This window comes from Prinia subflava, chromosome 5 (assembly GCF_021018805.1).
Source record: "Prinia subflava isolate CZ2003 ecotype Zambia chromosome 5, Cam_Psub_1.2, whole genome shotgun sequence".
In the NCBI taxonomy this organism is placed as follows: domain Eukaryota; kingdom Metazoa; phylum Chordata; class Aves; order Passeriformes; family Cisticolidae; genus Prinia; species Prinia subflava.
The window spans coordinates 30,571,311-30,587,813 of record NC_086251.1 but is presented as its reverse complement, the minus strand read 5'-3'; the positions used below and the strand labels follow the sequence as shown (position 1 = coordinate 30,587,813).

General features: G+C 43.1%; 1 protein-coding gene across 8 annotated transcripts in view; it reads left to right on the top strand.

Annotated features, from left to right (window-relative positions):
- The window catches only part of RAD51B (RAD51 paralog B), a 431,141-nt gene that overhangs the window by 30,143 nt on the left and 384,495 nt on the right, over positions 1–16,503 (top strand). For 5 of the 8 annotated variants that reach the window (XM_063398747.1, XR_010080554.1, XR_010080553.1 and 2 more), the window contains 3 exons: positions 11,721–11,814; positions 12,642–12,755; positions 13,889–14,005. In XM_063398747.1, coding sequence (XP_063254817.1) covers positions 11,731–11,814; positions 12,642–12,755; positions 13,889–14,005 — 315 coding nt within the window. In that variant the 5' untranslated portion in view covers positions 11,721–11,730. Of the gene's footprint in view, positions 1–10,707; positions 10,841–10,860; positions 10,986–11,720; positions 11,815–12,641; positions 12,756–13,888; positions 14,006–16,503 lie in introns of those variants that run through there. The other 3 variants (XM_063398748.1, XM_063398752.1, XM_063398749.1) reach the window with 3 other exon arrangements.

The window sequence follows — 16,503 nt, the reverse complement described above, 5'->3', positions numbered from 1 at the left end:
CTCTCTGCCTCACTAGCTGCCTCCTGGCAAGGTATTATTGCCTGTTGGAGCTGTAGCGTTCATCTCTAGTTCCTGCTTTGGATCTGGTCACTTAACCCTTGCCACTTGACAATTTTTTCTTGGCTGGGACTTCACAGCATTGTTATCTCCAGCTCTTTGTTGTCACCTTATGGCCACTCTCCCCCTCCTCAGGAATCCCTGTTCAGATCAGCTGTGTCCCCAGTCTGGGCACTCCCATCCAGTTATGCAGCTTTTACTGCCATTTCCTCCCCATGTCCCAGACCTCTGCCTCCCTCCCAGCTTGCCACCATCTCACGAGACCAGCATTATTCTTTGCTCCTCTGGCATCTCTTCCTGAATGAGTTACCAACAACTCGAACCACTGCAGCCAGGGTGGATTTCTGGTCCCTATTTTCTTCTCATGTACCCCACTCTTGTTCTTTCTCCCTGGAAGATACATAACAAATGGCAGAAGCAGAGACATCTTTGTCTTCTGCTCTTCCGTATTTGCCTAGCCTTTATTTTTTACTACCTTTTCCCTGCTCCCTGAAGTCTCCCTCCTGGACTGGTGCTGGTGTTTCACATTACTCTTCCTGTACCCAGGATGTTTCCTTCAGCTGACCTGCTAGGAATATACCCTTCTCCGCATGCCAGTCTGTCTCACTAGCCCTACAAAACCCAGCAAATTAAATCATCTGCGTATCTATTTCACATATTTATGAGTGAGATACTAATCCCTGCATAGTGAAAGGGTCATATGTACAAAAGGGGAAATGAGGACACCAGCATTAAAGGGAAAAGTGGGGGAAGGGAAGACTGAGACCAAGAGCAAGGGCAGGGCAGATGTCAAGGAGATGAGTTTACAGTGTTAAAAAAAAATACAGAAAACTGAAACGAGCAGATCTGACTATCATTGGCAAGCCATATTGATTGTTCTTTCCTTGCTAGTTCTGCATTTAAAGCACTCTTCTCTGCTTCCTACACCTATGTCTTCAGAGCAGAGACCAGAGCCAACTGGCTCAGAAAAATATATGAAGAAATCTAAAAAACAGGAGACACCCCTTTCCCCTGTGTCTTCTATGAAAAGAAACATCACTGCTACCCTTTCAGGCCCAGCAGGAAAGCTGATCTGTCAGACTGATCCATTTGCCAAGACTGTCCTCCCAGGCCTCCTTGCCAATTGTCACTGTGCAAGCAGGGAAGCTCTTCCTGGCTTCCCCGGCACAGCTCATGTGCCACGAGGTCCCAGTGGGCAGAGGATTTGCACGTGATGCCACGACCGTGACCTCGCAAAACGGCTCCGTTTCCCATCTGTTGTGTGCTATTACCTTCCCAGGACACAGAAGCATGTGAAATGTCTGCTGGATACAGAAACCTCTCAGGCTGCAGCCATGATAACATATCCCTCCTTAAAGCAATAGAGAGAGATTGCATTTTTTATTGCCCTGTAAGGGATTCTGCAATGAGTGAGCTGGAGATTTGACAGTTGCATCCCAGTCATATTTTAACACGACACAGACAGCAGATGCTTCAAGAAGATTATATTTCTTCATGTGCATTGAGTCTCCAGGGAGATTACACACTCGGGGTCAAGGGCTTTAGGGGGCTGGCTCTACAGCCCTGCAGGAGGATTTTTCTGTTACCAGCAAAAAATATCTGAAAAGCACAAGGCATTCTGCCAAACCTTCTATATGGAGTCAGCAGGAAATGCTGCTCCCAAGAGATACTTTACCTACAGCTCTGTCAGGGATGGCTTTTATTATAACAATAGCATTGATCAAATATCCCCATTGCTGCTCCACCTTGCAGCCCAAGTATTGGGGCTGAGCCTGAGCACAGGAGCTGCAGTTACTCATTGAACTGTTAAAAGGCTATTTGTGTGTGGGAAAACTGTCTGGTTCTGTAAAGGCAGACAGAAATGGGCACTTTGTCACAGTATGGTGTTTTTGAAATGCAGATATCTTGGCCAAGGAAATTATTAGCTGGCCAGCTCAGAAGACCATGCAAGGGAGACAATTATGTCCAAAGATGCAATGAAAGCCCTCATGGGGTTCTCACTGTACACACTGACAAGACAGAGATGTTTTAATGAGGTTTTAAAAAGAAGTTACCTCCTCCTGCTCCCAGTCCTGCATGACTGTTAATTTATCTGCTTTGTGTATTGAAGGATTAAGACTGAGCAAGCCCTGCTAGAATAAGAAGTTACATGAGATTTAGCAATCCAAACCTTGACACCAGCCCATCTAAAATCCAGTCCTGAAATACCTGTAAGTATCAATACAACTCAAATGCAGATGCAGGCACTCCAGGGTGCCAGCTCACAGCCAGGGTGCTCAGTAGCCTCTGGGACCAGCCTGGCCCAGCACAGGCAGGTGGTACTCACCCAGGTTTTGGCAGGTGCTGGAGCCAGACACTCTCAACAAGGAGCGCCTGTGCAGCCCAGCCGCTTGCAGGACAAAAGCATGCACAGCACAGACATGGGCCTTCCTACAATTGGTTCCTGAAGGAAAGAAAAACTAGTGTCCTTAATCTGGACTAATTTCTTTGTTATTCTGTGTCTCATAGCTTGCAGGCTCTGTATAAAATGCTACTAAATCACAGAGGGAATGTTTTATGCTCACTGAATGGTGAAATCAGTAACATAGAACCAAAGGAAACAAGGACCTCACTTATTAGTAAATCCTGCCTCAGATAAAGCTGCTTCAAATTTTCATGTTTTAGTAAGGACAGGACATTAACCAAGGAAACTAGGATTTACCTCAAGTACTGAAATCTGCACAAGGAAAAGGAACTGGTTTTAGCAAGTGTCCTCCAAAACCTGCAGAACCATATGGGGCATCAGTATGGGTTTGCAGTGCTGCTGGCCTCAGAACATGAACTGCCCCACTATATTCCCTCCACCCTCATGCACAGATGTTAATGGTGCCAGAAACAGCAAATGTCAGAAAGTGTTTCTGAGGCGGAATGTAGATAATAAATTTCATTTTACTAAGTCATCAATCTTCTCAACTTGGTATATAAGAAGAAAGTCTTGCTCTTCTTGGATTCCCTCAATATCCACACTTTTGTGGCTGAATTGGTGTCAGCAATTTCCTTTTTTCTTCAAGTTTTGAACAGGTAGAAGGAGGAATGGAGGCACTTGTAAGCAGAGGGAATTAGCAGTGGGGAGGAAAGACTGTGAGAATTCCTGCTCATACCAACCTATTTTTTTTTCATTTAAAATACATAGTTTTGATATTATGTATTTATTTTGATTGTTGAAAGACTGCACAAAAAGAGCCAATGTGTCACTCTAGGCATCTTTGGCAGATAGAAAGGCAACCTGTCCAGTTAGGATCAGCAGCTAACCCACAAAAAGTTTAATCTCTAGCCAAAAGTTTAATCTAACAGACACCAAACCTCTGCCCTTCTGGGGTACGCTGGGATGGAGACAGAAGTCTTGGCTTCTGGATGGCTCCAGAATAGTTCTTCATCTTCTGACTCTTCCCAGAAGGCAAAGCAGAGCCTGGGCACTGTGTCTGTAGTTAAGGTACAGGACTATGGTGTTGGATGGCAGAATTACAGCCACAAAACCTCAGAGCGAACCATACATAGGTCTAGTACAATAAACAGTATCCCTCTCTTGCCCTGTAAAACATACTGCTCTTCCTGGATTTTCTCTTCCAGCGTCTCTCCTCATACCCAGCAGATTGAAACCATTATCCCTGGAATAAAAGGGTGAATGCTGCTTTTTTTTCACTCTATCTCATTTCTGACCTCTGCTGCTTTTTACTATTCTAGTCCTGGTTTATAATAGGAAATTGAAAGCTCGAAGATTTTCTTCACATCTGACATTCATTCATCCTCCCAGCTTCTTTTTGTCCCAGTAGAGATTAAAGGCAGAGAGAAAGAAACAATCAAAACAGTGTGTTTATGGTCTGTGTTTTTAATACCCAAACCTCTGCTTCTGTTCTTAGTCCGATTTACTGTAACTTTATTCACTTCGCTGACCTCAAGTCATCTTGCTCATCTGCCCATTCCCCAGCTGTGATGACTTGTCTATATTCCTGATCTTACCATTCAAGCCTAGATATTTGAAAAGTGACCATAGATTTAGAGTGACTCAAGTTTTACCAGTCTGGGACATTTCTCTCCTGATTCTCTTCAGAAGGCTCCAGTTAGAAGTGTGTCAGCAGTATGTGCACCCCTGGGGATGAAAATATTTCAAGCTGGAAGTCCTAAAATGAAGGCAGCTCAAATCAGAGGCTTTAAAAAAGGACTTTGTATGTGACTTGGTGAATTCCCACTGTGAAGTCAGGGAAACACACAGCTCCCAGTGGAGGCTGAATGAGAGCCAGTTGAATCAAACTTTTGGTACCATGTGGCTGTTGAGTCCCACAGCCCAGGATACACCTGTCCCTACGGACCACGACAGCACAGCTGATGAAAGTCAGTGATGAATGCAGGATGTCTCTATCTTCTGTCAGCTCACTGGCACCTTCCCTTGAGGTGCATTTTATTTTGCAATGCTGAGAGTGTTCTCATTTCATGCCCTTTCCCTCCTTCAGTGACTAAACCGCATTGGACACTGATGCTTCATGCAGATTTATTAGTCTGTATCCTAAAGACTACTAAAACAAAAGTTCAGTTATTAGACAGTTAATATAGGATCCTGGCTCAGCAAAACAGCTAATCATGCATTTAGCTTCTTGCTGTACAAATGTCCTATTTTACTTCAATTAAATATAGGCTTAATTTGCTGCATAGTTAATTTAATACAATTTGCTGTAGTGATTTATTTAAAAAATAGCTATGGCTCTGTAAAATCAATTTTTATGGGCAGTCAGTGTAGGGGAGCATAATGTGATCCTAGCTATAGCATGGTACCCAAACACTCAGTGACAAACATGCTTGCCTAGATAGTCTCTATAGTAATTGAGTGTGTGGTACAGGAGTACTGGGGTGATATTTGCTTGTATTATTGCTGTGTGCTCATCCCAGTAAAATGGATAAGAAGTGCCATGCTTCAAGCTAAAAAAATAATCACCACAGAATTAACCTGATCTCTTCTTTCCTCTGTGATTAAATCTTCTGTAATTATCCACTAAGATATCTCTACCATCTGTTCTCCAACACTGCTAAGACACAGGACACTGGGTCTCTGTTTTGATCTTGTTTGAGACTGCTGAGTTCCTTGTAGGTGTGTGTGAGCATGAGTAACATCCAATTGCAGGGCATGAAGATGTCTCATTCTTTCACAGGCAAGCAGAAGACTGTAAAGCACAAATACTGTGGCAGTGGAGATATTCTTCTGCTTTCTCTGCCCAGGTTTGGTGGTGTGTTCCATCTTCCAGGCCACTCGGCCACCTCTGGAGCCACTTTAGCAACGTCTAGGGGAGAATGGTGAGGATGTCTGGAGCAGTCTCCTTTGTAGTTCCAGCCATAGGGATCTCATTCATTGCTTTAAAAATAAGTTGAATGAAAGCCATGCAAAAGCCAAAGGTCTCAGACCAAAACAATTAAAGGAATTAAATGTTCCAGGCTTTGTTTGCTTTCTGTTTTGTCTTTGTTTGAAATAAGAGCTACTGGGTTGAGATCAGCTGCTGGGTTATCAGAGCAATCAATCTGTAACATCTCAAAGTGAAGATTCCTTTCCCCCATTTCAACTGCACAGAGATGAGTGTCTGAGATCTACTCTTCTCTGCTGGTGTTGTCTGAGCAAAAAAGCTCATCTCTCAGTCGAGTTCACTGGTTCCTGTTGTCTCTTTTCTTCACTGAAGAATTCTACAGATGGAGCGAGGGCTGTACCTGAAAGCAGCAGATGTCCTACCCTAATTGCTAAAACCAGGCACCATCGGTGCTAATTTCATGGTGTCTGACTCTGAGTGTGATGACAAGGGGTACACAGTTCACTTTCACTACTGGTCACTGTGAGGTACTTTGAGTTTTCCAGCCTAATTGCAGCTTCTCGATAGAGGCTGGATGCTGTGAAGGATCACAATGCTACTAAAGGCCCCCTGCTGTGATATTTGTCACTGCTTCCTTTATCTCAGCATCTCAGGGAAAGCTGCAGGAAAATCTGTGTTGAGAGTGGCAAGGCCTGGTGATTGGAGACATCACTACTGGGATGACCATAGCAACTTCAGTAACCAGGACGTCAAGACAAGGTAGTAAAAAAGGGGTGCTGGTAAGGCACAGATGAAAGGCAGGAGGATGTCAGGTTTGTTTTATGTAGGGTAAATTTGGTTTAGCATGCACAGGTAAAGACCTGCTCTGTAACAACAACTTCACACAGAGTATTATGCTGCTGCTGGATCAGTTCATGGCTTCTCATCTAACAGAAACTTAACAGGGAAATATAAAAACTCCAAAGACTTGAATGACTCCCCCTGTCCCTTTAACCAGAAAAAGCTAAATGAAGTAGGAAGCTGATCTTGGTGGGTAATCTTCTTAGATGAGTACAGGCTAAAAGTAGAATAATCCCTGAAGTCTCTCAATTTGTTTGTTGTAGTTTGGGCAGAAAGCAAATGCAGATGAGTTTTTCAAAGCTGTAACATACAGGTGGGGCTGCCCTTCTGCCTGCAATAGCAGTGAATGTGGCCACTCTGCTTTTTTGTAAAAACAGTAGGAAGTAGCGATGCTCCATTTCAAAAAAACTCTACATTGCTGCTGAATAATTCTGAAATAGTTTTGGAGATTATGAGTAATTCTGGATTCACCACAGCTTGTGTGAATAGTCAGAAAACAGAGATGCCTTCTGCCTGTCCTGAGAAAAAAAAAATCTTCTTTTTCCTGGGTATAAAGGTGTGTGGTCAGACAAGTCTTCACTAATACCTGAGGAGGATTCATTATTAATTGGGTTTAATCCTTCCTGAGCAGGAGGAAACAGGTTAATTGGTTGGGGAGAAGCATTTATCCGATCCACAGATGGTTCAGCTGACTGGGTGTGGGGAGAAGAATAAATGAAAATGAAAAGATGGGTTACTTTTTCACAGGTCTGTTTTCTTGATTTTTTTATTATAGCCAACGGCAACTGTGGTGAGCAGCTTCTAGAAACAACAGAAAGGCGGTTTCCTTTCCCCCTACCCCATCCCTGGAGCAGATGCATCTGGCAAAATCTCAAGCTGAAGTGGCTTTGCTAAAGCTGTGCTGGTGTGGACAGCATGGAAAAGAAAGTGTTTTCAACCAGGGTGCAGGCTTCCTTATGAGATCTTGCAATTTTTTTTTTAAATTTTTTAAATTTTTTTTTTTTTTTGAGATGGGGAAACCTCAAAGGATTGGAAGTAAATCTCCAACTCCTTTGGGGAGAGAGACACAGACAGAATAATTCATTGGAGGTTCCTTTGTGTACTGTTATTAAGCAGCCTCTTGTGACCTTAATCCCAGGAAAGCATGTGCTGTTCTATAACTGTTTTGCAGTCTCCAGAGCTCACAGGTCATTTCTTTCTATTAAAGAATATAGTAGGCATCAAGTAGGTAACCCCAAGGAATAAGAATATATTAGACTAATTAGATGCTAGTCAGCAAGCATAAGGTAGGGAATTGCTCTGAATATCTGGATTACCCTTGTGAGTCAGCATTGTTGCTGTATTCTCTTGGAGTAGACTCTTTTGGGGAGACATTTTCACAGGAGTAGGGGAACACTGCTAATTTTAAGGCAAGAACTGAAAGTTGGAAAATAGTAATAAACCTGAGGATTGTAGTCAGTATCAGTGAGTTGACACTGTGTTAGTAATTATGTGAATCATCTGAAATGTTCCAGAATTAAAACTATTATCTGAAAATGCTCACAAAGGCTGTCTTGGGTTTGAGGAAGAAACTTTTCTGTGGAACCTTTTCCAGAAAGGAAACATTTTAGCATTATCTTTTCAATTCTAGGGACTTGTAGAATTATTAACTATTGAATATTTATTTCTGTAAGAACTGATAAGTATTTCGTCATGTGTCCTTCAAATCAGACTCTAGCCCTTTCTGCTTTCCCCTTAGACAGCTAATCACCATTCCTTTTTTTATAATTGGTGTGCTTGATGTTAGATCCTTTTGATTCTGTGAGATGTCGTTTGTTGCTGTTATCCTTCTGCCTTTCTGTGACTCTTCCTCCAGTGTTGCCAGTTTAAACGACCTTCTTATGTTAATGGGGTGAAACTTGGTTCTTATAATCATCTCTTAACTTTATTTATCCTTTCATATTATAAGTTCCAGAAGCAGCAAAAGGCTTAGACTAGCACAGATCTCTGCTGTATCATGCCTGACACATGAGTCTATTGGACTGGCACTACTTCCTCTGTTTGCAGACTAAATAGGCAAAAACAAAGCCAAGATGGAAAACAGACACCCTGTTGTCAAGGGGCTTGACCAAGGTCAGCGAGCAGAGCTGTTTGCAGAGTGCCCTGATTCCCTAGCGACTACTGTCCTAGCCAAACATATGGAAGCTGTGATGCTGCCTGCTGTGTTGCTGCTTGAGAATGTTGACAGTGACCAAGCATAGGTACACATGTCTCTGGTTAGCCTCTAAAGGTTCTCTCCCTCGAGTTACATGGAAAAGGTGATTAACAATTATTTGACAGTAGGTTTAAAGATGTATCTGCATCTGAGAAGCAGACTGGGGAACAGTCATGACACCTCTGAGAAACGAGATTCAAAGAACATGCAGGAGAGGCACCTGGCTATATTGATTTTGCTCACAAATTTTCTAAAGTACTTGGCTGGTAAGATTTTCTTCCCTTGCTCAATGTCTCAAAACAGTTCTCTGGTTTAATACAGGTTTCTTGTTTGTGTAGAAATTGGAAAGGAAGCCTGTTGGCCTGGAAGTGAAGGGAAAACCGTGATGCATTTGTGAGAGGAAAGAAAAGTCATCAAGGCAATGCTCCCCTTTCCTCTGGTGGGAAGGTAGGGCTTCTGCTACCCCTGTACTGAGGAGGAAACAGTAGTTCATGACAAGTTATACTATGGGCCTCCTTTTTACATAGAAACTAAACTGTAGCAACAGACTTCTTTTCCCTTTCCTTGGACAGCTTTTCTCAAACGTGATTCACATTTTTCAAGTCAACTTTTAAAGGCCGACTACACTAGGAGGAGCTCTTCCTCCATGCCTTCTCTCCCTGTTCAGCTACCTTTTCACTACTGAGTTCCTTTTCTATGGGCTGCTTACACCCTGCCCAGCTTCTTCAATTCTCTGGACTTCTTTCAGCATGTAAGCTCCCTTCAAGGTATGAAAGAAACATTAATTCCCTGACCCTTTTTGACACTACGGTTGTTGGGCATTTTATGATAGGTTCTTGCTGCTTCTGCTTTTACTCATTTGGAAGAGTGGCTGAAGTGTTTTGTAGTTTGCAGCTTCACTGTGGCATTCGTTTTACAGAATAGACAAAAGCCCAGCCATGAACTTCCAATGCCCAGTTTCTCAGTTAGATGTCCAAGGTAGTTTGGCCCATTTTTCCTTCAGCTGGGTTATTTTTTTAGTACTGTAAGGATTAGGCAGAGAACATACACAGTACTAAGTTCAATGCTTTCTAGTATAACCTAGAGTGAGTTGGAAAACTCACCCCACAGACATTCATGTCAATCATGTTTGATGTGGCCAGCAGGACTAGGGAAATTATTCTCCTCCTGTATTTGGCATTAGTGAAACCACAACTGGAGTACGGGGTCTCGTTCTGAACCCCTCAATTCAGGAAGTACATTGAGGTACTGGAGGGTACTGCCAGAGATGGGCAACAAAGCTGGTGAAGGTTCTTGAGTTCAGTGGGGAGCAGCTGAGGGAGCTGGGGTTGTTTAGCCTGGCAAAAAGGAGGCTCGGGCCTTATCATTCTCCACATCCTCGTGAAAAGAGGCTGTGGCCGGGGGGGTGTGGCCTCCTCTCCCAGGTAGCCAACAGGACCAGAGTTAAACTGCAGGAGGGGAGGCTGGGGTTGGATGTTAGCAGGAATTTCTTCACAGAAGGAGTGATTGGGCATTGGGATGGGCTGCTCAGGGAGCTGGTGGAGTCACTGTCCCGGCAGTTGTTTAAGGAAAGACTGCATGTGTCACTTAGAGGCAGGGTGTGACAAGGTGGCGTTCGCTCGTAGGGTGGACTTGATGACCCCAGAGCTCTTTTCCATCCTCATGGATTCCGTGATTCGCACTATGGGGCATTTCTCTCACAGCTGGCAGCAGACCAGGTGTCTGCGAGCCCTAAATATGAAGACAAGGACATCATTCCAATACGCTTTACTAACAACTGATCGCGTGCATGGCACTCTCCATGCTAGAGACTTTCGGGTTTTGTAGACGCTTTTGTGCAGAGGACGGAAGGAATTTCTACATTACAACACAGGAGCACCATGCAAGGCCCCCGCCTCCGGGGGTGCTCTCACAGGCGGAAGGTACACTGAACAGCCCCTCGGCCCTCAGTCTCTGCAAAGGAGAGCAGTGTCCTTTCTCGGCGGGTGCAGGCGGACACTACCCCGGGCGGCGCCGCCGCCATCACAGGCGCCCGTCCCAGGGAACTACCGCTCCCGGCATGCCCCGCGCGCCGTCGGCCGTCAGCGCTGCACGGTGATTGGCGGCAGCGCAGCCAATCGCCAGCGCAAGCCTTAGCGAGCGGCCCCGCCCCCTGGCGCCCGCCGCGGGAGCCTTTGCAAAGTTGTGGGTGCGCGGTTCCGCTCCCCCGGCGGGGCTGGCCCGGCCCGGCACCCCGGGCCCGGCCCGGCACGGCACTCCGGGCCCGGAGCGGGGCCGGTGTGCGTGGGACACCCCCGGGCCCCGGAGCGGGGCCGGTGTGCGTGGGACACCCCCGGGCCCCGGAGCGGGGCCGGTGTGCGTGGGACACCCCCGGGCCCCGGAGCGGGGCCGGTGTGCGTGGGACAGCCCCCGCCGCGGGGTGAGGCCGGTGTGCGGCGGGAGCGGGTGTTCTGGTGCCCGCGGTTTTCCCTGCCGGGGACGGGAGGGGGCCGGGCTGGGTCTCCGGCTGCAGGCGCATCCTCGTGTCCCAGGTCGATGCGGCGGAGGGAGCCTTAAACTTTGAGGTTCCTTCCTGTTTAAGGAGAATTTTATAGAGGGGGAAATAAAGTTTCCATCTTGTCAAGATGTGGAGGCCTGTGTGTCTGCAAAGTTGTAGCAGTTTTGCATTATGGCAATCGTTTGCAATATTTGCACTTACTACGTTATAAAAACCTTCGTTTTGCTGGAATATCTGTATGAATTAATTCTAGGAATGTTGCCTATATTATATATGTGCCACAGCGACATGGTCGAGCATACGTATGTGTGTTCTTTGGGTTGTACTGGGCTGGACAGCATCCCGTGGTGTTTTGTGCAATAGAATTCAATGCCAATGGGTCACCAAAACAGTGCTGTATTCTGGCAGCATATATTCTAGGGTTGAATGTTTATTGTGATTGCTCTACAATTCATGTTCAGGCATCCAGAGATAATTATTTCTTGCCAGTGCAGTACAGCATGAGGAGTTCTTGCTCAGCTCATGACTGTCATTTCTAGCTTTCATTGCTAGATCATTGCTGACACTTCTGACATTTCTTACTGGTAGGTTCTCATACATGGTCAAATATGAGATACAATTTAACAAAACTGCATTCAGACTGGTAATACAATTTAATGTGACACAGACTTACATGGGAAATCTGTATCACATTACATCATGTGTATGTGCACACCTCCCTGTTCTTTAGCAAGGAGTTCGTGGAATTGTCCACACAGTCATATTTAAATCATTTTTCAAACCTTTTTTGTCTGCCCTGTAGATTGGGAAGCATGGCTGCTAAGAAACTAAGAAGAGCACAGTTGTCCCAGGAAATGTGTGAAAGGCTGAGTCGCTATCAGATCACTACCTGCCAGGTGAATGAGTTATTTTCTTTGTGGGGTCTGGGTTTTTTGTGGATCAATTTGGTTTGGTGCTTTTGGTGTTTTGTTGGTGGATTTTTTTTTTTTTTTTTTTTGGGTGATTTTTTGGGGGGGGTGGTTTGTGTGTGTGTGTGTGATGGTGTTGTTTTAATGCCTGTAGTTTAATGAGTCACTTTTTGGCCATTTAATTAAACAGGGAGCTTTACTTTCTGTAAAGTAGGGAGCATTTCAGGCTCTCTGTGGCCTGCTGCCTTGTAAAAATAGAACTTTAAAATGATAGATGTCTAACTAAAACATTTAAACTTTTATGTACTTACTATCCCTGTGGAAGTAGGCAAGTCACAGAAGCAGCTCTGTGGAGAAGGGCCTGAGGTGCTGGTGGACACCAAACTGTCCCTGAGCCAGCAGTGTGTCCCTGTGGCCAAGAAGGACAATGGGATCCTGGGCTGTGTTAGGAAGAGCATTGGCAGCAGGTCGAGGGAGGGGATCCTGCCCCTCTCAGGAGGGGTGAGCCTCACCTGGAGTGCTGGGTCCAGTTCTGGCCTCCTCAGGACAAGAGCTACTGGAGTGGGCCCAGCAAAGGGCTACAAAGATGAAGGGGGGATTGAAACATCTCTCTTATGAGGAAAGCCGGAGGGAGCTGGGCCTGTTCAGCCTCAAGAAGAGACAGCTGAGAGGGGACTTCATCAATGTGTAGAAGTGTCTGAAGGAAGAGTTGCTAAACTAGTGGAATATGTACTAATTTTGCACAGATTGCGTCAGTTTAGTCCCCAGCCTGGATTTCTAGGTTGAGCTCTCTGAATTGCTCCGTAATCTTTCAGGACTTCTTATGTCTTTCCCTCTTGGAGCTAATGAAAGTGACGGGACAGAGCTACTATGAGGTGCAGAAGCTTCTTTGTAAAGTCAGCCGAGCTTGTGCTCCCAAGATGCAGACGGTAAGTATGTGTTGATATTGTTGATATTGGTTTTGATACTGGTTTTGATACAGTATCTGTGAAAAAGCTGAACATTGTCGCTCATCTTTTAAGCTGGGAGATTTGTGGTGTCTCAGTTTCATTGCACAATGACGTAATGTTGTTATTTTTGAATGTAGGTCTCTGATTCACTTTAGGTTGATGCAGTTACATTTATTAGCTATTTTAGCCCCATAAGATTGTTTAGGCTTACAGTATCAGTTCCGAGTGCAGTAGGGAAATGTCATACTCTCTACCAATCCAGCATGTAAAAATTGCTTCTAGTTTGTATTCTGCAGCTAAGAAAATAAAAATTCTGTTTACTACAAGCAAATAATAAGAATTTTGGTATAAATTTGGTTTAGATATAAAAGTGGTGCCAAGAATTGAAGTGATCCTGAAAATAGTTTCTTCAGGACTTTTTCCACTCATGTAAATGAGTTATAGTGTGTCTTAGGCTACAGTAGCCTAACTGGGGAGGGAGAATGTTAGCTGCAATGCAGTGGCAGCATTTTATTTTCTTTTTTGAATTAATATGAAAAGATGTCTTTTAGAACAGAGAGGTTACAGATAGTTCTGACCTCAGTCAATGCAACCCTCTTTTTATTCCTTACACAAATAATCCATGTCCAAGTTTACTATGTGTAATTGGCATAGTAATTATATGAGTAATTCTGTGAGACTTTGAATTCACTAATATGCTGCAATAAAGTTAGTAATAGAAGAATTAGTGTGATTTTTACTGAATGTATTTAAAGCTAGCAAATTGGTAATGAACATTGATCAGGGAGTTTTACATGTTGAAAACAAACCTTGTTGAATAGGAGCAGAGACAACTTTTGTCACATCATGATTAAAGGCTTATTATTTAATATTGTGGTGAGGGAGAGGAAAAAGACTTAAATTTGCTCTGTGAGCTATAAATGGAATATTAATACAAGGAAGGGTGATGATGGGTTATATTCAGACTATAGCTGAATATAACAATACTTCTCTCATTGTGGAGTGTTAAGTCATACCAGGTTGTTGAAAGCAAATACAATTTTCCTATTTCCATTAAAAAAGCATTTTCTGATTTGCTTGTTTTCTTGTGTTATTTTCCCCTCCTTTTGTAGGCTTATGAAATGAAACTAAGGAAGTCTGTCAATCCTTCTTCAGCCTTTTTATCCACCACTCTTCATAGTTTGGATAGAGTCCTCAATGGTGGAGTGCCTTGTGGATCCCTCACAGAGGTAACTTGTTTAATATATTTTACTTAGTTGAGCATTCTACCTAGAAATCAAAAGTCACAGATAGGTTGGGCTGTCTTGTGTCAGGTGCTTCAAACACAGAATGCACAAGAATGTTTGCATGAGAACAGTTCTTGCCAAATGCTTTTCTTTGTCTACTGTGGCAAATTGTCAGAGAAACTGTGAAAATCTTACTGTGAAGAAAATATACATTTTTTTGCACCCTATAATCAAACTAGATTGATTTCGATCTCTGATAGAATGACTTATCAAATCTAACAGTGAGTTAAAACGTATTGGAGTTCAAGCAACACTGAGTTGAGATGAAACAGTTTCTGCTGGAGGATCTCTTATGTAATGAGGGCTATTAGTTTTTAAAGATTATTTCTTTTTGTAGACAATGGAATATACACCATGCAGGTTCCATAAAAATGTTTAAGAATGCATCCACGAACTTAAATTGATCTGTCAGAATTAATATTTTCTCCATGTCTAGGCCTAGCCTTGTTGCCAATTTACTATAAGAAATTTAGATCAGAAGAACTTAAGGTGAATATTGCAAGTCTTTAAATTCTGAGAGAAACAACTTGCTAAATTCTGTTTCTTTGAAGAAGAGCTGTCCCTGTATAGCAGGAAGTATATGTAGTAGTGATATGTGTGGTCCTGAGATTGTAACTGTGCTGCTGTTGAGCATAGTGCCTTCTGCAGGAGATGAGCTTTTGCTTCCTATAAATACTTTTTTTATCAGCAAAGCAGTGGCTGGGCTTTGTCTTTTCTTATGGATTATGGTTCATGTAGTCAACTGATGAAGTAGCAGAGTCCATGTTTGAAAAGAAATGATTCTTGCTTGCAGCTGCAGTCTAGCTTTCCAGGAGTTCTGTGTGGTCCACTAAGCATTCCTCGCTGGAGTCAGAGAATGGCTGTTCTGTTCACGTGGCTCTTCACTGCTTACATTGCTTCAGCTTCTGAATTGTGTTTCTTCAATTGAAATGCAGAGGCAGGAGGAAGAAGTAGGATAGAGATGTGTCTTTTCTGTGATAGGATGATTTGCCCTTGAGCTTGTGACTGGCTCAGGAGTGATGACCAAATATTTGGAATATTGAATATGAATTTTTTTTTGTGCTGAAAAAAACAAGTGGATGTGACCCTTTTTGGGTCCTAGGAGCCTCATGGTTAATTTACAAGGCTGCTGATAACAGTGTCATAAATATTTGTCTTTGTTCTAATCCTAAATGGAGCTGTCATTCAGCAATCAGTGCAGCCTCTCTGATGTTTTCTTGCCTGAAGAGCAGGTAGAATGGCTCTAGAGCAGTAATAGAATTCAGGCCTGCTGATTGCCATGTTCTTGGCATTGCTCCAGGGGAAGATCTGGGGAAAAGCACTGGTTAACATGCTGGGAGTTTTAGGGGAATTTAGCTGACCTTTAAATATTATGTTGGTTTTGTTTTGTTTCAAATTTTAAATAAAAGTAATCTCTGCAAGCAGTTGATCTCAAAGTATGGATGTCAAACACGATTTTGCTCAGATGATATAAAGTAATATTCTTCAGAAAGTTAATGTAAGGGCTTGATTTTCCAGAGCTATATATTTTGTACACTTCTCAGCCTGGTTAATTATCACAATACTCAATTTTAATATGCCTTCCCAGTGTTTTCTTAGAATATTTAGCCTTTAACTATAAGAAAATATGAGTAACTGTTAATAAACTGTATTTTAAGAATAGTCATAGTCCCTATGTGTCATTGCATTTAAAGTTAGTTGGGGGAAAATGAATATATTGAAAGACAGGCCAAACTTTTGTCTGAATATAAATGAAAAGCACAGCACCAGGAAAGGTAGTTTTGCACTTTTGTGTTTTCTTCTGAAAAAAAGCTTTTGAATCTGAATATTTTTGTATTCTAAGATATTTTGGTGTAAAATGAGAAGACCTGCCTGGTGCAGTTCTCCACAATGGGAGATCTCACCAAAGGAGGGAGATGTTGACATCTGTACAAGACATGTGGTGGATGGGACCAGAACTGCAAGCACTGTGACCTTCCACCTGCACCCTGGGCTCGGTTGATGACTGATATATAACTATTTAGTCAAAAATAATATAGAGGTAACTAGGTAGGATCCAGAAATGTGATGAATAACTCAGAAGATTAGATATTTCCAAGAAAAAACAGAATAGTGTATTGCTTTTTATTTCCCTTTTAGGTACGAAGTGTGGAAAGCAATTAGGGCACCTATTAGGGGTTTTTCAGTAAATGAAAAGGCAGATAACCATTAACTATACAGAAACTGATTTTCTTTCCTTTCGAAGCCTGGTTCCAGGGATTTTAAAAAGCATTTTTGCAAGAGTCTTGGGATCTGAAGTAGTTTGAAAACTTGGCAGCATTTTAAGTGTTCATCAGGATGGTGAGATGAAATTAGTAGAAATCTATCAATTTGTGGCTGCTGGTTGTTTGATGCTGTGGTTCTGCTGCTTTTATGCTCTACTGCAGCTTGTGAACACTTTC